The sequence below is a fragment of the Topomyia yanbarensis genome, chromosome 2 (assembly GCF_030247195.1).
Source record: "Topomyia yanbarensis strain Yona2022 chromosome 2, ASM3024719v1, whole genome shotgun sequence".
Taxonomy (NCBI): Eukaryota; Metazoa; Arthropoda; class Insecta; order Diptera; family Culicidae; genus Topomyia; species Topomyia yanbarensis.
This window is the reverse complement of record NC_080671.1, coordinates 67,724,539-67,749,666: the sequence shown is the minus strand read 5'-3', so window position 1 is coordinate 67,749,666 and position 25,128 is coordinate 67,724,539. Positions and strand designations below refer to the sequence as shown.

The 25,128-nt window shown below is 37.5% G+C and overlaps 1 protein-coding gene across 8 annotated transcripts in view; it reads right to left on the bottom strand.

The window, feature by feature from the left end:
• The window catches only part of LOC131678296 (paxillin), a 233,699-nt gene that overhangs the window by 28,010 nt on the left and 180,561 nt on the right, over positions 1 to 25,128 (bottom strand). For 7 of the 8 annotated variants that reach the window (XM_058958354.1, XM_058958349.1, XM_058958355.1 and 4 more), the window contains 2 exons: positions 3,486 to 3,893; positions 3,017 to 3,247 (listed from right to left, as the gene is read on the bottom strand). In XM_058958354.1, the coding sequence (XP_058814337.1) occupies positions 3,017 to 3,247; positions 3,486 to 3,893 (639 nt within the window). Of the gene's footprint in view, positions 1 to 1,316; positions 2,106 to 3,016; positions 3,248 to 3,485; positions 3,894 to 25,128 lie in introns of those variants that run through there. The other variant, XM_058958356.1, reaches the window with a different exon arrangement.

Here is a 25,128-nt window from a genome sequence, read left to right as displayed (position 1 = left end):
GAATAGTGGATTTTTTGGACAAAATGTCCCAAAACTCCAACTCGCCCTATTCTTCGAGCAACGAAAATATTTCCATTAAAAGTTGTGGCTATTTAAAAACGTTATTGTTCACAAACAAGATGAGCGGAAAGGAGTTAGGAAAGATGACAGAATCGAGTAGACACTATAATGCGTAAAATTCTTTCGAAAGATTAATCGATTTAGATAATCGATATAGTCAATTTGGCTCTTCTGCCAAATTAAGACCTAATTCCTCATAACGCACAACTAATGCAATCCATGGCCTTGACACTTCCACTGGACTATGACATCTGCGCAGTACAAATGTAAATTTAGAAACAAATCCAAAAAGTCCGTAAAACCTGGTGTAGATTGCATTTCTTTTATATATTCGATTAACAATAATCATTTAAGCCTAACGACGCTACGTTCAAGGTCCTAACCACAAATAAATCGGTCGATTTACGTCAAACAAAAACTTTCTATCAAGAACTCGCATTTTTTTTCGTGAGGATAACGAAAAAGATACCCGCTATCGGAAACAAACAGATAACTAAAATGAATCAGAACGCTGAAAATAGCCATGCTGTCTCGGTTGTTTACGGTTGAGTGGGCAAGGGCGTAACCGAAATGAGTTAGGTACGAGTTATAGCACACAAATCAACCCCCCCTCTTCTCCCTCCTGATAACTATCGTCGGCTGCGTATAAGAAAATGAAGGTCACAGAAACAGTTTAACCTTGTTTTACCGTACTGGGGGGATCGTGGTAGAACGGGGTGTCGACGCCACCACTTCGGCGATGAATGGGTTTGTGGATGGGCGTCGGAGGTACCTTGAGTTGAGAGTTTGAGAGAGTCGGTTCTGCATACATTGCCAAACGTAAACATGTTTGTTTTCATTTTTTTTTCTTCGGTCAATCGTATGTTTATCATTCGTGCGCCTAGCGTTACCCAAGCGTGTCTGTGTTTGCTTGTGTGTGTGTGTGTGTGTTCGTGTATGTGTGCTGGTGTAGTGTGTACCTAGTGACGTCATCGATAATAGTTCGGCATCGTGACTTCATCGCGAAATGTGATACGAGAAGCACGTACCTCGCGCCGCGAAAGATGATCTCATCCGACTAGAAGATTAATAAAGAATCAGGGGGATGGAAGATTTTTGCACACTGAGGAAAGTGATCCAACCAATTGTGTATGCTAGCTACGTCCGGTGCTAGATTCAAGTACGAGGAGGGGTAGGTAGGCATGTCTGCAGGGTGACTGCCATGTGACATGACACCCTCCGGGTGAGTAGCATCTTTCGCGGCAATGCGCATTCGATTGTGGTTTTGTGTTTGTTTTTTGTTGTTTTTTTCGTCATTTTTTTAGTCTTCTTTATTTACAATACTATTTTTGTTTTACAATGATTATGGTACTATATTATAATGACAATTTGTTTTCCTTTTACTTCTAACAACAATCTTAAATATCTGTTCGTTTGATCTTCTCTCAAATCTCAACTCTGGTCGAGGGTATTTGTTTACGTAAGGGAAGTGGACTATGCTGTCCACTAATGTCAAGATGTTTGTTCGTCTCAGAGAAAGGTATTATCGTCTGTCAAATAGCCGGTTGCGTAGGTCGAGGGTGTAATTAATGGTTAGTCTGTTTGGGACACCTGTAAAGTAAGAATAGCCATCGACTGTGCGGCTAAGTTCGAAGCATTTTTTTTTGTTGTGCATGTGGCAAGACACCGGCCATCTCCGACGAATCGGGGACGGGGGTCTCGCAATATCTAGGTCATTGGGACGCTCCGGGTTGTGGAGGTCTCTACATTCAGCTGCTGCCGTTTTAACTTTGTGTGCATGTGTGATATGTGTTAACCGGAACAAGGCAACATTGGTAACAAGTACAGATTGGTAGTAACAGTAACAACAACAAGAAGCTAGTTTGCGTGGGTATGTGCGTAGGTAAGGCTGGTGTTGGTGTGATCGCCACCGCAGATGGTAACTTCAGGAGGATAATCTCCACGGACACTTCTTACTCGTCTTCCTCTGTTCCGGCACACGAAGGGCAGACGGGTTTGCCTTCCATCGCGTAGAACGACTTGCCAGTGACCGGTTTTGAGCAGTCCTATAAATAAAACTTAATTATTGCTCTCATTCAATCGATCCCTTTGATGTCAATCGTCCTTCAAAGCCAGCTAAAATCCCATATATTTCCGATTTTAACATCTGTTCCTGCGATTTCAAATTTCTCACACATGAAAAGGAACGCACGAGTTTGTTGATTTTTCCCCGCGTCATGACGGACAGTGAAATAGTAGAATGTAAATATTTGTGCTTCCGATGGTTGTGCAACGATGGTTAAGTTTATGAAAGCAAATCATTTGCGTTTTTATCCGTTGATTAAAAATCTAGGAAAAGTATATTCGATCGGTACTAGGTTCGTCTATCGTAAAAATTAATGTGTTTCCAAAGCTTACGTTTGCGAACTCGATCAAACTTCCAGCTTGCCTCGGAAATTGAGTCACGTACGCAGAAGTGAAGCGATGAGCCTCTCTTAGAACGATGTGGGTGAACTATGAATATCCGATTGAATGTTAGATCGCGTCATAACTCAATTTAGAGTTACGGGGAACGTGAAATATTAGTAATATTCTCCTTGTGGCTTTCTGATTGAAGAATAAGTAATGCAATAGGGATAGTAGGGTTTCATTGACTATTTAACATTGAGAATTGTTAAAAACATAATTGCAGATTTTTGTGAAGAAATTGTTCAATACGATTGTAAAGTAATGCAATGACATCCAGTTGCTCAAAAAATGCTAATAATAATTAATTTTTTTTCTCCTCCAACTTTTAACATGTGAGTGAAAGAATGAATACGAAAGTGGAACGGCGACTATTCCCAAAAAGCACATTCACGCGGACGCGTTTAACCATCATCCGATTGGTGGGAGATGATTTAAACCGAAATTGCTCAGAAACGTCGCTGACAAAAAAATCCCAGCTGCCGCAAAGCCAAAGTTATATCCAACTCACCCTGCACACGAAACAATCCGGATGCCACTGGCTGTTCAGCGCGGAAATGTAGTTCTCCATGATGGCCCGGTTGCATCCGTTGCACTTCGGCGCGAACATGTCGAAGTAATCGTTGCGGCAGTACGGCTTACCATCGCGCTCGTGGAATCCATCCTCGCCAAACTGCTGTCCGCACTGGGCACAGAAAAAGTGCTCCGTGTGCCAAGTTTTCTCCAAGGCCGTTACGCATTTCTATTGAAGCGGGACAAAAAAAAGCAAAACATACAAATTGCACGATTTAGTAAATCCCGCCGTGCGCTGCGAATGAAATACGATGACATTGGTTGAGGACTTTGCTCGAGTAAGTTCACTTTTTTTAACTAGCACCAACTATGGAGACCCGTGGTCAAACACAAAATTCACAAGTCACCACCCGCCTCCATTGAACGCATTCTCGAAGAAAATCCTCAACCACCAGTTAAATCATTACATCCAAAATTGGTCCGTTGCAATAGGCGCAACGAGGGCTGAACAGATTGTGATAGTCCGCCTCGCAGTACGGATTTCCGTCGCGTTCGAAAAAGTTTCGCGTTCCCAGCTCCTGACTGCAGTGATTGCAGGTGAAGTGCTCCGGATGCCACGTTTTGCCGAGAGCCGTGATAACCTGACCGACGATCGGTTTGTCGCACGCATTACAGCAGCCCTTCTGGGTCGTATTGACTCCCTGGCGACTCATGTCGGCTTGCAGATTTCCTAACATAGAATCCAACTGATCGTTTGCGGGGGGCAACTGTTCGGTCGTGGTCACCGTGGTCAGAGTGCTCTGATAGTGCGCTGTGCCCTGGTTTGGTTTCGCGTAATCCGTTACCGCCTGGAGCTGGTGGGATCCGGCGGAGATCTGTAAGTAAATGAAAAAGAGGAAAATTTGTTAGATTAGATTCACAGCAAAACATTTTTAAAAATGGAAACTTGCGATAAAAAATGGAAAATGAACGTTTGGCTAACAACTGACAACGCCGATGCTGAACAGTCTTGCTGCGACGCCGCTTCGAATAAAACTGACTACTTTCTGAGTGGACACGGATTTTGCGCTTACTTACTTGTACTAAGCACACAGGAAACACGAGCAAAACGAAGAGAGAGAAACTTGGTGCATGCAAGCAAAAAATATTGAATATTCTCAATTTTATATGCCTACTCTCGTTCAGTGGCGACGCGACGGCCAGAAGACATCCCACCCACCGCTTCTATCTGCCCGCGAGATAATCCAAAGCCCTCAGGCATTAGTGGAGTAAACGATGTTTATGTGACTGAATGAACTATTCGCATACCATCATAACAACTCTCAGCAACGAAAAACAACAACAGACTGGTGTTGATAGCAGTGTGTCTTCGAATCTTTTGTGTCACATCCTGTTTTCCGCAAAAAAAAACAAATCTAACTTTATGGCTTTTCTCAAAATTATCTTCCAGTGTCTAAAATTACATGTACGTTGCTATTTGGTTTTCTATGGTACGGTGGCAAATTCCGCAGAATTTGCGTAGAAAACCGTAGGTCTTCAGAGCATTCGAGGTCCTTGAATAGCATTGACCTACGAGGACCACTGAAATAGGAAGTGACTCAAAATTGCTCAAACAGGCTACGTAAATTAGATAAAATTGCAATTTTTATGGAAGATCCAATTTTTATTGTAGTATTTGGCACTGTAAGATCAAACCAAGATAGGTATTGCGAGAAACATATTTTCCCATCAAATTGTTATATGAAGGTTGGTTTTGACGCGTAGCAGATAAACGTCGATGTGTGCCGTCATTTTAAAATTCTAGATGGCGACTGCCGGTTTACCGAAATTCTCGCATGAAAAATTTGGGCAATCATCTAAATCACCCTCAAATATAAGATCTAATCATAAACCAGCAAAATGCAAAGTATTTTTATGTGTTCATCCAGGAAAGTGCGGTGAGAATGGAAGAGAGAGAGAAGAAAGAGAGGTATGTGGTGTGAGTTGGGGGTTTGAATTTATTCAAATTAAACATATTGATTAAATTTAAGTAAACTCAACTGTTTAATTGAAACTATTTGTACTACAACTTCAGCTTCCAAAAATACCAATATTGATTGGGTTATAGCGAATTTCGCGAAATCGGAAATCGCCATCTTGGATTTAAAAATGGCGTCAAAAATCAATTTTTGGAACCTACTCGTTAAGATCATTCCAAAAACACTCATATTGACTGGGTCATAGTGAATGTGGCTAACCCGGAAGTCGCCATCTTGGAATTCAAAATGGCGTCAAATGTCGATCTTTGTCTACTACTCGTCAAGACCATTCCGAAAATACCCATATTGATTGGGTTATAGCGAATTTCGCTAAACCGGAAGTCGCCATCTATGATTTCAAAATGGCGTCAAAAATCAATTTCTGGGACCTACTCTTCAAGACCATTCCGAAAATACCCATATTGTTGGATAAGGAATAAGGGATAAGGAATCTTCCAGACCCGTCTCTTCCATCTTTCCGAAAATCTTTTAAGTCTTTTGCATTCAAAAGGACTATTTTTGCATTCAAAAAGAACATTTTTTGCAAAAACCGTGGTAATGGCGAAATCCGCGCAAAATAAAAACAGCCAAAATTCTTCTAAATTATTTGCATTAAAACCGCGTTAATTGGAAAATCCGCGTAAAAAACCGCGTTAATTGGAAAATCCGCGTAAAAACCTCGCAAAAAAACTTCGTAAAAAACCTGGGTGTACACCCCGAAACCCTAGTATTGTAAGCTGGTGGTTAATGTCGACTGGTGCACAATATTTATAAAGCAATGTTCAATCATTCGTATGGTGACTCTCAAACCGATAAGACGTCTTGCACAGTCCATGCAGTGTATAGTACGAAGGTTGGTAATCTGCTTGCAATGCTATCTTGTGCGACTCTTCGAAGTTTGTCTTTGTTTCTACCTTTGTGTATGTGCGTTAACCGTTATTCGACCAACAGAGCAGTAGCAGTGTTTCGTTTTTTGTGAGCTACCTGGATACCGTTAATCGTTGTACATGTAAAGTACCGCTAATATATTACTAGACCGGCAACAATTTTGACTTTTTTTCGGAACACTGTTAAATCAAACGGTAATTGGTTTCACATACCATTTGTCAAATATGAGCTTTTTCCGATAACTCTAGTTTACTCACAAGAGTTTTCAAGTTTGTATGTGGAAATATATGAAAAATTGGCAATAGAAACAATAAATTCAGTAAAAAATGACAGTATGATCTTGTGCATCTCAAAATCTGTAAATATATAGCTTAAGGTGTAAGGATCAACATTGCCGAAGACTGCCAATTGATCCTATTTTGCAGTAAAAAGATATTCTCATATAAAGTTATGTGTTGCCTCCCTTTCTCGCACATGCTTAGAATAGGAAATTTAAAAAAATCCGTTTGTCTTCAAAATTAAATAACTTTGTCGGGGAACCTCCAATCAATATGCATTCTTCAACAAAGCTGTTCGTTATAAAATAAGCTACGCCACCGTAAGTTTGGATTTTTTTATTGGAATTTGATTTTTAATTTCTGATTTTCCATATATTTCACCATAGAAACTTCTAAACTCTTGTGAGTGAACTAGAGCTATAGGAAAAATCTTATATTTGGCAGATGGTTTGTAGAGCCACTTACCAATTGATTTAGGAGTGTTCCGAAAAAAGTTCAAAAAAGTTGCCAGCCTAAATATTACATTCTCCCTTCATGTCTCCCATATCATCCAAAACTGGGCAATGGGCCCGTCCAAAAATGACTCCCCCTGAAAATGATTCGCCTCGGGATTGGATGTCGAAATAAAATCGACTCCCCGAATGAAATTGTACCCACCCGTCCGTCCGTGACAGAAATATTGTTCCCTGATCAGCTTCGTGTGGCCGTAAATAGTTTGAAGCAGGTAAATAATATTTGTGGCTAAGGGTTTTCTACGAAAGAGTACTGAATATATGTACCAGCAAACCGGGTTGAAATAAGTATAGTCGTTGCCGACTCGAGTTTGAATTCCGCGGATCTGCTGATACATGGAGTTGATTGTTTTAAAAACCCTATGCTTCAGGCACTGAAAATACTGATGATTCCCTTCAACATCAGTCGCAGCTGACGGGAAGAGGACATATGTCAACTCAGACTCTTATCGGGTGACCTTCGCTGGATTTGCCATACCAAACAACCTCACATTTGACAAGGCTCGTCTACCTGTTTGTGCATGCACTGATTGTAAGGACATACAGCCACACATTGTTGCAAAAAGACTCGTTGTGGGAATTTCGATGGGAGTTATTTAAATGATTCCTGTGGAAGAGGTTTCAAAAAGTGTCTTTGCTGTGGGAAAAAAATCTACATATTCTCCAGGCATGTCCGGCGTACAAACAGCGCAAGAGTAAACATAAGCATTCTTTTCGGGGAAGCGCTAAACGGTTTTTTTTGCAAAACTGTTGAAGATAGCTACGCCGCCGGTCTCTAAGAATATCTATACAAACTCGTCTATTAACGAATGCAACGATAATTAACCTAAGAAGGGGACATCTTCTGCTGTGCCACCTATAAACAATAACCGAGATATCCGACAAAATCGAATCTACTCTAGAACTTCCTCCGGAGGAAGAGGATAGGCTTTCGGCTGGCTTGATTCTCGACAACGCGAATGAAACTCACACTAAACCAGTACTTGTCACGAATATTCAGAATCGTTCTCCCAATCCGTGGTGGGAAAAGATGGCCGCCGCGTAAAATGCTTTCTGGAATGACGGGGTACCTGCTTGCTAGCGACAATAGGCGACGATAGAAACACGAATATAAAGTTTCATGAAAGCCATAAAATGTGGTCACTGGCGCCGGTTTGTTCATGAATTAGCGAGAGACAGTACTAACGAGAGCGTCTAAATCGTTTGATATTCGATTTCGCCAAGAAGGTTTGACGAGATTCCGCCCCGGTATGTGGTCAAGGCTTGTGTCTGTCACGTTACAAGTTTACGTATATTTCATAAGATAAGTCTGCAAAAATAATAAAAACAGATTCTATCATAATTGCACATTATTAAGGTCACTAAGCCGCACATTTTTTCTACAGAAAGTTCTACAATTTTCGCAGTAAGTTTGAGGTTGCAAATTTGCATGAACTTAGTTTTAATTTGAAACTTGGAAAACCGAGAAGACTTGGAAATATAGCTTTCCTGAAGAAAAACTTTCTTTTCGATTTTATGGAGTATTCTCAATGATCTGTCACGTTACAACCAGAATCTGTCACGTTACAGTTCTGTATTTTTATTGAAACACGTATATCGAGACAGTCGTACACAGATCATCCTTGATTCAGGAACTGAGTATTAAGGGGAAATTTCATGTTTATTGTGAAAAACATATTGATTTTGATGAACAAACGTGAACAGCTTATGAAAAGGTCGTAATTTCACGAAGTAACACATTATGTTCAATTTTTGCTTGTTTTTACTCACTAAGAGGCAATGTAAAATCGAGCGCGATATATTCAATATCAATAACAATTTTGAGTTGACAGTTGCATTGCTCGATACTTCAGGATGTCTATTACCCACAAAAAATCAAAAAAGTGCGGAAATGAAACAAATTTTATTTTTCATGTGGTTTCGTTTTTCGCGTTTTGGTGCATACGCTTATCAAGTGTGATAAGAATATAATAAACATTTCAACGTTGTTATATTGAACGCAACCAGGCATTAAATCATAGTTTAGATAAATGAGGAAGGCATAATTGCACCACTAGGTGGATTTAAACAGGTTTTTCGCATAGCAATAGCTTTAAAAACAATAGAGAGATAGATTGGACAAGTTTTGCGAAAAAAATGAGTATGAGTATCCGGCACATCATGCACTAAAGGGCAAACACGAAATTATTGCGACACCGAAAATGTCATGCCAATTTTCTTATAATTTATAAAATCAAACCAAAATTTTAGGGTAGTTTTATACATATATTTACTTCAAAAATCAAATTAATCGATGGAGCCTTGAGTGTAAAATTGAACGCATTTTTGCTTGATGCCCTCCATCAAAGTCTTTACAGTGTCATCCGGTACCAGTTTCTCAGTTTTTTTTCCATTTTCTTAACATGTCCTTCTCGTCTTTGACTGTCTTCTTGCTCTTCCGAAGTTCCCGCTTCATCATTGCCCAGTACTGCTCCACCGGGCGCAGCTACGGACAGTTTGGCGGATTCATGTTCTTTGGAACAAAATGGACAGAATTGGCCTCATACCACTCCAGGACACTTTTAGAATAGTGGCATGATGGCAAATCTGGCCAAAATAGCGGAGCTTCGTCGTGCTGCTGCAAGAACGGCAAAAGGCGCTTCTCGAGGCACTCAGATTTGTAGATCTCGCCATTTACTGTGCCCTTTGTCACGAAAGGCTCACTCCTCAGTCCGCAAGAGCAGATGGCCTGCCAAATGAGATATTTGGAGGCGAACTTCGACATTTTCTTCTTCTTAAATTTGTCGTCCTCATAGAACTTGCTCTTGCCGGTGAAAAACTCCAACCCCGGAATTTGCCTAAAATCGGCTTTTATATACGTTTCGTCGTCCATCACACAGCAGCCATATTTTGTCAGCATCTTCTCATAGAGCTTCCGTACCCGAGTTTTAGCCGTCGATTGTTGCCGCTTATCGCGGTTTGGGAAGTTCTGTACCTTGTATGTATGTAGTCCAGCTCTCTTCTTTGCATTCTGGACGTAGCTCTGCGACATGCCGATCTTTTTAGCCAAAATCACGGCTTGAGACGTTGGGATTTGCTTTAATCATCCGCTTCACCTTTCCCTCCGTCTTTTTGTTCTCCGGTGCCGGTTTTCTTCCAGCTCATTTGCCGTGGTCCAACGTCAACCGCTCCTGGAACCGCTTCAACACTCTGGATACGGTTGAATGGTGGATTTTTTACTCATTTTTCAACCGATTTTAAAATTAAATTTGAATGTTTTGGAATGAAGAAGAAATGACCTTTCCAACGATATGTTATGTTATGTTCTTTTGTTAAAAGAACTGTGCGGTTTTGGGACAACAATATGAAAGTTACCATTATTTGACTATTTTTTCATTAAAAATATGAAAATTACTCAACATTTTTATTAGAAATCGTAGTTGTTGTAATAAATATTTAAGGAGGACATTTTATTCCGTATCCAACGACAAATTTATGATAAAAATCTGTTGAAAAATGGCAGTTATTATTTTTTTCCAAATTACAAACTTGCTCGTGTGATTTTTTAAGGGGACGGTCTCATATCAAATTTAAAAAAAACGGTTTTTTACTCGATTACGTATACATTCAAAAGTATGTGTGTGAACTTTGAACTTGGAATTGGATAAAATAGTGAAAGATGTAATTATAGCATCTTATAGTACGAGACAATGCCTCACTAACCCCTTAAGAGTTCATGCGAGCAGGTTTCTAATTTGGAAAAAAATAATAACTCAGCTATTTTTCAATCGATTTTGATCATAAATAGGTCATTGGATGCGGAATAAATGATCTCATCAAATGTCTATTAATGCAAAGACATTTCCCAATGAAAATGTTGAGCAATTTTGATATTTTTAATTAAAAAATAGCAAAATAATGGTAACTTTCATATTGTTGTCCCAAAACCATATAGTACTTTTAACTAAAGAACATAACATATGATACAGTTGGAAAGGTAATTTCTTCATCTTTCCAAAATACTCAAAATATTTGAAATCGGATGAAAAATGATCGCGTAAAAAAAGTTCCGAAAAATTGTTTTATGCTATAAATCAAGATTTAAGGGAATATAACATTTTTCATAAATTGTTTTGTGTTGCATTTGATGAGATCTACAACCTATACTAGGTCTCTTGAAAAGTACAAAATCACTGTAGCACCGTGTTATCATATTGCAGTATCACTTTAAGAAAATCACTTTTTGGCGGTGACAGCCTCGGGTGGCAAGAGAACAAATGTTCGAAATTTTTTGATGTTGTGGAATTACTCTGGAAGCTGATCAAACGCGATCAACATTTTCTTCACTCAAATAAAAGATGCAGAACAAATCCTTAGCATGCGGAAACTCAGCTTGTGTTCATTTCTCGGCGAACGACAGATAAATTGCACATCACTAAAATAGGCTAAACACTCTTGCTTAAAATCAGTCTTATTTGTATTAAGATATGAATAACGCACAACAACCCCTTTATGCCCATGTCGTTTATAGTCGAAACTATGATCGCTTCTGGTTTACAAGTAAATTACCTGACGAATGACAATGGAGGGTTACTTGACTTAGCCTTTGTAAGCACTCCCAGTGATTTTGAAATCCTAGAACCACCTCTACCGCTAATGAAATTGGATCATCATCATCATCCGTTTGTATTGACCATTGAGACTCTGTACGGTTCTCCAGTGATTGACGATGTAGATATGTGGTATGATTTTAATCAATGCGATTACGACGAGCAAAATGCGAGAATCTCAAACATATATTGGGTTGAAATGTTATCACTGGCCTCACTACCCTCGAGGAGGCTGTGGACAGGTTTTATCGTGAATTGGACTTAATTTTTCAACAACACGTGCCTCTGAGAAGGCGATTGCGCCGTTGTATAAATAAACGTCCTTGGTGGAATGATCAGCTGCGCAATCTTCGAAATCGGTTAAGGAAGGCTCGTAAACGATTGTTCCGGACAAGAGGTGAAGATGATAAATCGTTTGTGGGAGATTTAGAGCGACAATTTCAATCATTGCTTTCGATCATACGTTTCACGACTTGAGAGTAACATGAAGGACGAGCCGAAGCAATTTTGGGCTTATTTTCGGAACAAAACATCCAACCGTGGTTTTCCTGAAACCGTGAACTACCGTGACAGGACCTCAACGATACCTGCGGAGTCAGCAAATCTATTCTCGTCTTTCTTTCAAAGTGTGCTAAGTAATAACCCACCACCTTTGTCTGAATCGTACCTGAGTAGTCAGCCGACGTTCTCGTTGAATTTGCCTGTAACATCTTTCACCGAACGCGAAGTGTACACCAATCTACGTAATGTTGACGGTTCAAAGGGACCAGGATCGGACGGAATACAACCGTGTTTCGTCAAGGAATGCTCTTCTTCGTTAGCTGCACCGATATCTATGCTTTTCAATCGCTCTCTCTCGGTGAAAGTATTTTTCCCGCCAAGTAGAAGGATGCTTTAATAACACCAATTCATAAAGCCGGTGACGTCCATGACGTTATAAATTACAGAGGAATTTCAATCCTGAGCTACCTTAAAGTTTTTGAAAGTATGCTGCTAGATATGCTCTACCCTGCAGTGAAACACATCATCACTACAGATTAGCATGGGTTTGTTAGAAAACGCTCAACAACGACGAACCTAATGAGCTATGTGTCAACGCTGATTGATAAAACGACAACAAATTAATGCAGTGTATGTAGATTTCTCAAAAGCCTTCGATTGTCTTCCTCATCAGCTTGCTGTTGAAAAGCTGAGGAGAATCGGATTTCCGGACTGGTTGACCAATTGGATCTCTTCGTACCTTACAAACCGCAGTGCATCTGTGAGACTTGGAACTGTACTTTCAGACCCTTTCGACATCACATCTGGTGTACCTCAAGGAAGTCACCTTAGACCACTTCTATTCGTGCTCTTTGTGAATGACATTTGCAGCAAATTGACATCGTGTAAAGTGATGTACGCAGATGATCTGAAAATTTATCGTATCATAACAACTCTGATAGATTGTTGTGCACTTCAGATGGACATCGATACACACTCAATTCGGCTCGGTAATTGCCCAAAAGCTGTGTAGTCAGCAAATTTAGAAACGGATATCTCAGTAAAGTGAAATTAGCTTGCTGATTTTTGGTGAAATATTTTCCGAGTCTCAGCACTCAAACGTCACTTTTACTGAGATCTCAGCAAAAAATAATGTTTGCTGAATCTCAGCTGTTGAGATTTCGGCAAAAGATGCAAAAAAGCTGAGATTCGGCAGAAAAAATTAAGTGTGTAGGATCAGGGCATGGTGTGATAGAAACGGAATGACTATAAACATTCAGAAATGCAACATAACCACATTTACACGAATACTCTCGCCAATTACGTTTGAGTATGCTGTGAGGGCTGTTCCAGTAGAACGAATTTCTTCCATCAAGGACCTTGGTGTTATACTTGACCGTAAGTTACGTTTCATCGAACACATCAACGCAGTAACTGCTAAAGCCTATGCAGTACTAGGACTCATCAAACGAAACACCCGAGATTTCAACGACGTCAGTCTAGTACGCAGTATTCTAGAATATGGAGTTATTGTTTGGGCCTTGTATCACACCGTGCACATTAATCGTATAGAATGTGTGCAAAAGAACTTCGTCTGGTATGCACTTCGACGGCTTCCCTGGAGTAATCGCTTTGAACTACCACCATATGAACATCGTTGTGCTCTCATCGACCTGTCTACACTACGAAACAGGAGAGTTTTTCTGCAGCGACTGCCCTGTGCTTCTTGCAAAGCCGAACTTCAACGTTCCTGGTAGATCGTAGCGACGAATAGATTTCTTTCGGCGCTCTTCTCATCGCACGCAGTACGGCCAGAATAACCCAATGGATGTTTGCTGCCAGCTCTTCAATAGCGTTTTTCACCTTTACGACTTTAACATAAGTAGAAAAATGTTCAAATTCAAAATAGGTTTAAGTTAGCATAGTATTTTAGCCTGTCCGAAAATTATTTATTCGAAGACAATATATATAATAATTAAATCTGAGAGAACTCTGCTGAAGCATTACTATCAAAAATATTTACAGTTAGCGTTGATAAATGAAATTTTGATATATTTTCATTATTTCTCATTATTATTGAAAACTGCTAAAACGTATCAATTTTGACCCTCTTCGACTATCTTTTCGTACCATATAGAATATTGTAAATTTTCCAGAATTGTATGGAGCACCGAAAGGTAAATATTGAGCAGCTTCCAGCACTGCGAAAGAAGCATCTATCAAAGCGGGTTTTTCGTATTTATTGAACCCTATGAACGCTAGAAAAAACTTGAGCATGTAATGGTTAACTTAGATTAGTTCTTACATGCATGCATAGTATAATTGTTCAAGGAGAAAATATATAACTTCGAAAACATGTTATGAAAGAAAAAATGATGCATTCTATAATTCATTCAACGAATGCACGAATATTGCTAGTTCTATATTGATTATGTCCCATATTATTAAATAAACTGATTTTCTCAAGGCCATCACAAATAGGACTACGGAAACTCTGATACGAGAGAGAGAGTTTATTCGTATAACAAGCGTAAAATCAGTAATGTTGGTGATGTGCATAACACTGCCAGTTTCCATAAATTCCAAAATTTAATGTCTGTTCATTGTTTTGCTTTTTTTAAAACATTTGGATGCAACTGTATTGGTAATACATACATCTAAGAGGTTTGAAATGTGCTTGTACCAAAAGACCCAAGTAACAATAGAAGTTTTATAGCACGCTACAAGTGCAATCTAAGTTTTATGAGTGGCTATAAAACTACCATAAAAGCTCAATTGTTACTAGGGCAGTCCACTTAAATAAAGGGATACTTTCCTGATCTCGTCTACAGAAAAAATGAAAAAAAACTCATATAAGGGATAAATATCTCGCATGGTATTTTTCATTTTGGAGTCTCTCGCTAAAGTTATGCGAAGGCATGGTAAAAGCGTTTTTTCTAACCCGTAAAAACAAGCGTAAGGTTGAAATCTCTATAATAAAAATAGCGTTTTTTATATTTTTGTGGATTATGCCTATCGTCCATTACGTATATTATGCCAATCGTCCATTATGCCTAAAGTATATTATGCCAATCGTCTATTATGCCTAACGTTCATTATGCTTAACGTACTTATGCCTAACATATTTATGCCAAACGTCGCGCCCGCGTTGTAAAGAGCTATAACGTTTTTAAAATTGTATTTTTCCAAGGTAAAATCTGAATACTTTACAATGTATCGATTACAAATCGAAAAGGTATATTCTATTTTTAACCCCTCCCAAAGCCCTATAAAAAAACTAATCAGAATTAGATTTCAATGATAAACCAGAGTTAGAGAGATTTCAAATTTCCACCTATTTCTTCGGACAAATTTGCAATGCCCGTTATCGATTTATCAAAATATAAGCTATACTCCTCATAGGCGTATTAATCGTATTAATACAACAAATAATAAATCTCCCACATTCTCGGCAGCCGGCTGCCCAGAGAAATTATAACATCATAATGCTATTGATACTTACTAAAAAATTTCTCATTCCCATGATACATGTGGAGATGCAGAGAATTTCTCGGTCACCAGCAGTAACATGTATAGGACTAACATTCCTTCATTTCCTCAGAAGATCTGCATTTAACCATGGCCGGTATTGGTATTGTTCAGCAGCCAGGAATCAATATGGATTGCACAATGTGGTTTATCGTGTTATTCCCAAGCATGTTGGTCCAATGAACATTTTGCAATATCAATTGGTTCTGGTCAATAACGGAGTAGCAAGCACGGGCGATCTCTCATGCTTATGCTAATAACGTAGAGAAAGTGTAAATGGAGCCAATTTATTTCGATTCTTACGATGCCTTTGTAGACTCCTAGTATGATTCAACTCACAAATCATTGCAAGCAACTCCGTAGTCTTTCAAAAGCTATACAAAAGATATCCGTGATATGTTTCTAGGTTTCTTAAACGGGGCGCCTTCGTCCCGAGAAAATCTGGTCTCTATAGTTTAATATAGTGTGTAACTTTCTGTAATTATTCATTTGATGCGTATTAATATTTTCTAAAATTTGTTTTTTGACACAATACTTCTATCTCGTTTTGTTTCGTTGCAATTCGCAAATGATGTGTCTAAAATAAGATCCTAAGATTGTGTCGAAACAAACAAGATAACGGTAGAACACGATAGGGGGCATTATCTAGATTATTAAAACGGTAATATTTGTTTTTTTACTTTGTTGAAAGAGAAACGAAAACTAACAATAACAATAATAGTAGCACTTTGATGCAGTCTTCTCGTGCAAAGGTAGGATAGCAAGTAAGAAGTCTTTTGGGGGTTAGGAACGAAAGTGCCAACACATTACAGGCCTTTTGCAGTTTTTTTTAACTTCTCAAGAACATCACAATTATTGTCAATTCGTCGAGCTGAGTCGATGGGAATATAAGACTAGAAGTGCAAAGTCTTATATCTCAGCAAAGTTTTTCGAAATTTGGGCAGTTTACATACATCTCATGTATAAGAAATGTAGAACGTGGACATAAATAAAACGAATTGTATAAATATAGATTGACGTAGTTCGTGCCGATAATTTTGGATTCAGCATATCGTTTCCTTGGCTATACGAAAAAAGACAGTAAATGTCCTCCCACTCATCATAACATTGTAGGAACGCTTCATATCAAAGTCATGACACCTATTAGTCTTTCATTCATTTTCTTCGCCTCACCGAAACACCTCGCCGAGTACCTACACCACAAATTGTACTCGAAACTGCGTAAACAACCGCTTCGGATATTTACACTCTCTCTCTCCTTTAAACACGTTCACATTAATCTACTGCACGGTTGAATAATTTTGATCATTTTGCAAACCTAAGTATCATACTCAGTCAGTCAGTCAGTATGTCTGTCAGGTAGGTTAGTCCGTTCTGGCCAAATTAGTGGCCTCGATATTCTCGCATCTTAAAGCAGCATGACAAATGGGGCGCAAATTAACCGAAGGCATATTCCTTCACGATTCACCTGTAACATCCGGCCGCCCAACGCAACAGGAGGGTTTGAAAAAAAAATAAAATCTGAGAACGCTGCTGGCCGGTAATCATCAGCATCACACTCTCTACTTTACGGCCCCGAGCGCATGAAACACGCTGGTGGGTGTTTTCGTTTTCATGGGGGATTTCCTTTGGTCTTCCAACATATCTGTCTGGTTGGGCCTTTGAACATCGCTGCGAGTTGCACACGGCGCTTGGGTTTTTCGGCTTCTCTCTTTCGCAAAAGCGCGCGCATCCCAAGCAAAAATTATGGGTCGGTGGCAACGGATTGGTATATAAGCGAGTGACGCGGTTGCTGCACGGTGACCATTGAACGTCTGTCGAGAGTGGGTGGTTGGCAGTGCTAGAGGAGCAAAAGAAGAAATGAAGGAAAGATCGAATGGAAGCAGACGCCTGTTAAATTTTCAATGCTATATGCACTCAACTCCATGAATGCTGAAAAATTCTTTTTACAAATCTTGTAATTTATTTTGGTGATAATATATTAAAGCATCCCTAGTTTCATTACTCTATTTCACACCTTATAATTTTCATGGTCAACAGAAGATCACTTGCCTGCCAAACGACCCATCGAAATGATAAATGGTCATCAATTCGATTAAAGTTTGTCGCCACGTACGCAAAACAAACGTGACGAAAATGTTTACTGGTAACCCAAGCTAGAATTTATTATTATTCTAGCCATTGGCACCGGCGACGACGGTATCAAAACATATTAGTTCAGGCCGCGGAACATTTACATCTACCTATTCGATCGTCTCAAGGGTAAGCGCTAATCCATCTTTAAAATATGATCCGATTCCGTACGATATTTTGTAGAAGGATGAAAGCAATAATTTCAATGCTTAAAAAAATGGGTATCTTAAAGTTCTCTTGCATATGAATAATGAGATTTTGGGTAATCGATACATGATTACCAGCTCAAAATAAGCTAAATTTTAATTATCCATATTAACGACTAGACATAAATGGGAAAACGTCCCTTCTGTGTCACTTTTTCGTTCCACTTCCCTTGACCACTGATCGTTTTTGCTTACATATTTTAGTATGAAGAGCTATGTAAACATTTCTGGTAAGAATGGCAGGAGAAATAATCTCTATTCAACACTCTCGGACGTGACATTAGCAGTTAAAAATACCCCCACGGACGCATGCTGCTAACTAGTGCAAATCATCATTGACTGCGTCGCTGTCATGCCATTCTTCCTTCCTGTGGATGTCTGGATCACGAGGAACTCTGGACATAATGCTTTACGCAATTTTTATTTTTATATTTCCTTATGCTGACGTTGAAAATGGCGAAAATTTAAGTATCTGCGATGTTCGCGTTTTTCGGATCAGGGAGAAGAGAATGGCCCCTAGATAGTGATCCATTTGTATTAATTAGCGAAAGATGAGCTAACGGTTATCGAATGCTGTCCAATCAGAACCAATTTATGTTGAATGGCATGTGAATGAGATAATCGATCGATTCAATTTACTCAAGCCAGATGTGAATGGAACGCGCATGAATATGTTTACATATTAGACCAGCAACAATGTTCATCATATTTGAGAACATTTAATAATCCAAATGGTAATTGGCTCCACAAACCATATGCCAAATATCAGAGATGACGAATTCTGTCGGGTTTTGATTTTTGAAACTTTTAACATTTTTTTGCATGTTTTTCAAATTTGGAACTCCCAGGTTTCCAACCATTTCTTGTCTGTACACGCAAAAAAGTGTTCCCAAAATCGTGAAGTGCTATGCATTCTGGAACAATCACATATTTACGTTACGGAAACAGAACCATGAACAAAAATCACGTGTTTTACAATTATGTTCAATTTCCCTTCAGTAACGCCTGAATAACCCTTTTTTTAGTGCAGCCATTTGTTTTTGTTTTGTTTACTTCTGTCACGGTTTCCGGCATGTCATTACCAAAACGATTTTGTGTATTTTAACTAGTTCACAACTATATAAAGATTATTCATAAAATCAAAGGTTGATTCGTGATTTTATTCATAGATTTAGAAACATTAGTCAGAGCCCGACTATACAACGAGAACTGTTTCATGATTTATTGCATCTTGAATATGATCTAGTTTTCGTGATTGTGAATTAGTTCACAAACTCGAAACATTTTCTCGTGATCTATTTCACGAAACTCATGACTTTTTTCAATCATCGCGACCCAGTTCATGATTCCTAATATATTAGTCACGAATCAATACCCATGCTCGCGAAATAGTTCACAAAACTATGAAATATTATTCATGTATTCATAAACTGGTTCATGATTTCGAGTATATTAGTCACAACTCACCATTCGTGCTCATAAAATAAGTCATAAACTCATGAAACAATATTCATCGAAACGCGAACTGGTTCATGATTCATAGAATAATAGTTACACCTAATCAAGTGTGCCCGTGAAATAGTTCACAAAATCATAAATGTTTTGTGCATAATTGTTCATGTATTTACAAACTAGTTCGAGAGTCTTAGTATAATAGTCACGACCATTCGTGCTCATGAAATAGTTCACCAAATCATCAAATATTGTTCATGGATTTGTGAAATTCACGACTCTTGAGTGCTTGTGATATTTAGAACATATCCAGTTTCATACAACTCTGCATATGGTCATGATAATTTCATAAAGACTATTTCACAAAATTTGGTTTTTCGTTCATGAAATATTATATAACAGTGCACTATGGTCCCAAAGCTGTATTTAGGAAGACAAAACTGTTTGCGCCAAAACCGTTGATTTTAGATATATAGTATCTTCGGCAAACTTTGTTAGTACTTTCTTGCCGATTTTTTTATATTAGTTCAAATAGGGCGGTCCTTGTGGTTAGGGTGTTCAAAGTATCAACTTCTTAGATATGTAAAATTCAGCTACATAATGTTCTACAAAGTTATAAATCAATCAAATTGAAGCAACTTTTCTGAAGAAACTATGTGGCTATCTCTAATGGTTCATGTGCTATGATTTTTGCAATATTTAAGGTGGGGTGGCTCTTTAAAAATTGGTTTTCTTTAATATCTTTTTATGTGTTAATTTCTCGCTAATACTTTGTTCTAGACATTTTTAGAACTTTTGTAAATACACATTTTTGTCGAAGCAATGAAGTCTCTATCTCTTTTGTTTGCATAGTTACAGGCGATTTTCAAAGCAAAAATGGTTTTTTTCAAAGCTATATATCTTCCAATATTGCAAATGGATTTTCAATCTTTTTGTTTCATTTGAATGATTGAAACTTTTGTTGTTTTTGGTGAAAAAACTGCGAGAGCGTTATTTCTGTAAAATAAATAATTAATTTTTGAAATTGGTGAATCGTTCAACAAAAATCGGATGAGGATTTAAACTCCCTCCAAACCCAAATTTATTGGTTTCACGAAAAAACTTATTGATGCTGACTAATTTAATAAAATTTTCCAACAAAAAATATGATGATCAATTCTCAATTAATTGCTTGTTTTTAGCATAAGGACTGTTTTAAGCATAAGGGAGACTTTTACAAAATTGCGGGAACGGGATATTGTAACTGATCTCGTAGTTGGGATCCCATAGTTGTTAAATCATATTAGCATCATATAAAATACCTACATGAGAAAAAATATAAAATATCTCCAATAGAAACTCTCTCCGGCAGTCTGAAACTAAGCTTAAGGGGTTATATACAAAGTTAGAACTCAAAAAATCGAAAAAAAAATTATTGAATATTCTGAAAGTACATACTTTTGAAAATATCTGTGCGAAATTTAAGCCAGATTGGAGCACTAGATTTCAAACTATAGCCGTTCGCAGCGCGCTGGTTCTTTCGCGTTTTGAAGTTAACACAAAATTTGAAACGCAATTATCTCGGAACTAAGTTGTTTGCACCGCTGCACAGAGGAGTAACTAGAACATATTCCTGGCAAATAACCAAAATTTTTGACATTAAAAATGTCTTACTCCACTATCTGGGGCTAGGTGTCATTCTAAAATCTAAACTATCTCCCATGTAACGAAACTATGTAAGGTTTGCACGCTTATAACTCCGATATTACTAGATGGATTTTAATCATTCATACACCAACCGATTCAGAAACACCTAACTTAAATATTGGTAATAATTTAATATCTCCCCAATAAAAGTAGACTTTTAAAAATTGGTAAAATTAAAAAGTTCACGAAAAACGGGAAAATTACCATTCGTGAGGCAGATTTCTCAGACACAGCCGTCATTAGAGTGTAGGTTAGTGGCTCAATCACACACGAAAAGTCATAAATAGAAGCAACGCATGTCCGTTTAAATCAGTTGTTGCTCTTATCCCATACGAGCAACATCTTCTCCGGGCGATGCAATAAGCGCTATCGATTTTCGGCAACGTTGGCATTCGCACACACTCGCACCTAAGTGACTAAACCATATACGGTTAGTTTATAAATAGAGGTGACGCGTACCCGTTTGAATCAGTTTTTGTTCTTATGTCGAACGGGTAAGATGATGGCTGCAGTGTCTAGGCACTACACTAAGCGGTAGACGCTATGCATTTTCGGCAGCGGTGGCCGTGTGCGGATTTTTCGGGTACCAGCACGGTGTCACAGAATGATTTGCAAAGTGGGTGGGTGGGGTGGTTTGGATTTAATTCAATACGGTATGTGCTGCTTAAGAGTGTTGCGTTTGAAAAAAATATATTTATTTTTATGCATGCGTGTGCGTTGTAACTTGTTAATCCATGTTTACGGCGCTTTGTAGCTGCGTAGGGTAAAGAGCCTATTGGTTTTCATGTTTCATATTTCGGTTATATGTTTTTTATGAGTAAGGCATCTGACAACGTGCTTCTGTAGTTATTGCACTGTTCAGCAGCGTAGTATTTTATATAGGAGAGCACACTCAGGTTTTTTTTACGCGGATTTTGAAATTCATTTTCATTTGGTTTTCATTAACGCGTTTTTTTAAATTTACGCGGTTTTCATTTACACGGCCTGTATCCCCTGCGTGAAAAATCTGAGTGTAATTGCATCCAAAACAATCACATTCCCAGCAGAACTTTTTGTTTTCTAATTTCAAACACTTTTGTTTCGTACTGCACACAACGGAAAATTTTAAAACAGAACTTACCGTCCCAGCAGCAGTTGAAGCGGGTGTTCTTTTTCGATTCAAATTCAAGCCATGTCTTAAGCGTTACTGGACCTTAAATTGTTTTCCCAGTTTATCCAGTCAGAATATCTGTCCTACCCTATGTATTTAAAACACAGTTCTAATTGCGTTTTAAAGTATACAGCAAATAGAACGGTTGGGTATACTAATTTAAATTTTAAAATAAATCTGTTTTAAATTATGAAACAAACCGCTGTACTGAAGATATAATTATGTCAGTCCTATTACCACATAAAACACCTATATAACATAAAACGCTGCAGAATTGGTTTCATAATACAATGTTTACACTACAGAGTTATAACACGTTTTAATAATTAGCAACAAGAAAAATGTCACCAAGATAGCATAAAAACCCGTTTTAACTGGCAGTGCGAACGTTGCATAACAATGTAATTTATCAAATAATTTCATTTTTTCCACCACTAATCGATCAAGAAATACTTAAACTTAAGATTGTTTACTTAAGTTAATTAGTACATTATTGAAAATTTAAATGGAAAATGAAATTTCATATTTCATGGAGAATCTGTATATTTCCGTTGGCGGGCGTGGGCTTCCTCATCACAGCTCTCAATATAGAACTTTTCTTTTGAATATATTTTCTGGACAGACCAGCCTATTTTTACTAGATGTATCAGCCAAATAATGCCAATCACCTAGTGAGATACTTGATTAATTAATAGATTACCGTTAAAAGACCTTCAATAAATTATGTTTTGATGGGGAGGGTATATAGCAAATTGTAACATATGAAAACAGGCGAGTGAACAAGAACGTGAGTCGATATGTGTGATAGATAAAATTCATTTGCACGCTCGTGAAAAAGCTACATTTTTAATGTCACCGTGGTTGTGTCCTGTACACAACCCTTTAATTTTTTATTCGATTTTCTCCTTCGTTATATTTTTTATATAGCTAAAAACCTGATGAATAACATGGCAAAATTAGGAGTATGTCAAAAATTGTAAAGATTTTTTGCATGGATGAAAAATGGTGATATTTTAAGGGGTTTTTTTTAATCATTTTAATTATATATCCAGCAATATCGCTTTCTAGTGATGATGACTGTACTAAGTAAGACAATATTATTACAAATGTAGTTGAACACAGCCATTTGTATAACTTTAGACTAAAACCGACTGAAAATAGTAGTGTTGCTGTGCATTGCAGCAACTTAAAAATATACGTTTTTAAACATTTTATTCCAAACTGATGATAAAAAAGTTACATTATACGACGAGATCCGGCAAAGTTACTGAAGCAGTATTACAAAACCAGATTCAAGCTATCCGAAAAACATTCGAATTCTTTCGATCTTGTCCAATCTGCTAATTCCGAGCGATTTGAAAATATTGCAATTTTTAATAATTTGAGGTACACCGAAATGCTGCAGGGCCAATTTTTAAAATGAATCTCTATGAAAATATGCACAGGTGTCCCTTTTCTCCTCCCTTTTCCACTTATCAACTGTTTTTGCAACTGGAAAAACAAATGTATTCGCAAAGAACACTTCGAAATTACTAGTATTCGAAAGGATATAGAAAAAATGACCTCTGCACTGGTAGGTGGATGCTAAATTGTTCCAAAAACTAGTTATTGTCTATTTTATGTTCATATTAAGGCATAATAAAAGCAATAGTAGCAACAAATAATTTTGGCCAGGATTTGACCTTAGTTACTCCTCTGTGCGTTGCGTTGAACGTAATATCGCAAAAACTATTCATCCGATTTTCATTTTTTTTAATTGTTTGTATTTACATTCTCGTGTACTTGAACGGCCTTTTTCGTCCAAAAAAATTTGATTCTTTGCGATGAATTTTTGTTTAAAATTTTGAACACCACAAAACTCATTTTTTGATTAACAGGTTTTTTTTACAGGAATTTTTTTTTTATTGTGAAACTAATTCGTTCAAGTACACCACAATACATTTTTCTACAATAATCTTTTTACTTTTTTGATTTCAGTTGTGCGGTTCGGCTTGGAGAGCGTTCACCGCAAACCTCTGCCAAAAAAACTCGCTAGGGGAGATGGGCCATAACTCCTTCAATATTTTTTTCAATTCACCCACCCTTCAATATTTTTTTCAATTCAACTTGTTTTTTCGAACCTCGATAGCACTACCGGCTGGCTTTTTCAAAAAAAATTTCATAAAACGCTTTAAAAAAATCCCGAACTTTTTCGCCACAACTTTGTATATAACCCCTTAACAGTAAGATTTCCAATCATGCTGAGCTCACATTTGAAGAGATGTACCGAAATATGGACAAGTGACATTTTTTCGAATGAAAAGCGAAGTTGAAATATGTCGAATGCCTACGAAATTCCATAATTTTCAATTAGCTAAAAATGTTTTGTTTATTAATGCGTGAAGTTGAGACGAAAACGTAGTATGGTTAATAACCAAATAACACTTTCAGAAAAAAGAAGGAAAATTATGAAAAATGGCGTTTCAGTTTGTCTCTAGTAGGTCAGGATCGATTCTCAAAAGCATTTGATTATTGTTATATTATCAATGATAAAATTATTTGAGGTCAAGATTACATCATTTCGAAATCGTCAACTTTCTAGGTCTTCAGTAATTTTTTCAAGAGTGTTCTTCTGATATTACGGTATACGATAAATCTTTTCTGTTGTTTATAAACAATAAAATTCACATTTTGTCGAAGGTATGAGTTTCTGAATCTCTAAATAAATAGTTGTTTTGAAGCAAATTTGATATAAGGAAACTTAGTAAATATCGTTTCATAGCTAGAAATGCTGTTCACACACTTTCAACAAAGTTGTTTCAAATGACATTCTCAACAACTTTTCTAAATACACATTATCTACTATTATTTTTCCTTCATGATGATTTCTAGGTGAATACATTACTAAAATAAATAATGTCGGAATACGCGATGTTTTACATTAGGAAACGTTTTCGAAGTTGACGAAGATGACGGTTTCGGAATTATGTAATTTTAACCGTAGCAAAAGTTTTCGAACATTAATTCCACTTTAATGATGCATTTTGTTTAACTTTTATAACTTATTATATGACAAAGTTATCTATGGAGGTTTTAAAGCTGTTCCATATTGATTCTTCTTGTTTGTAGATTATTTTGTCCAAGTTACATCAAATTCTAGCATTTTCAAAAAATAATCGACTTTTATGAAAACCCCCACCAAACCGAATTT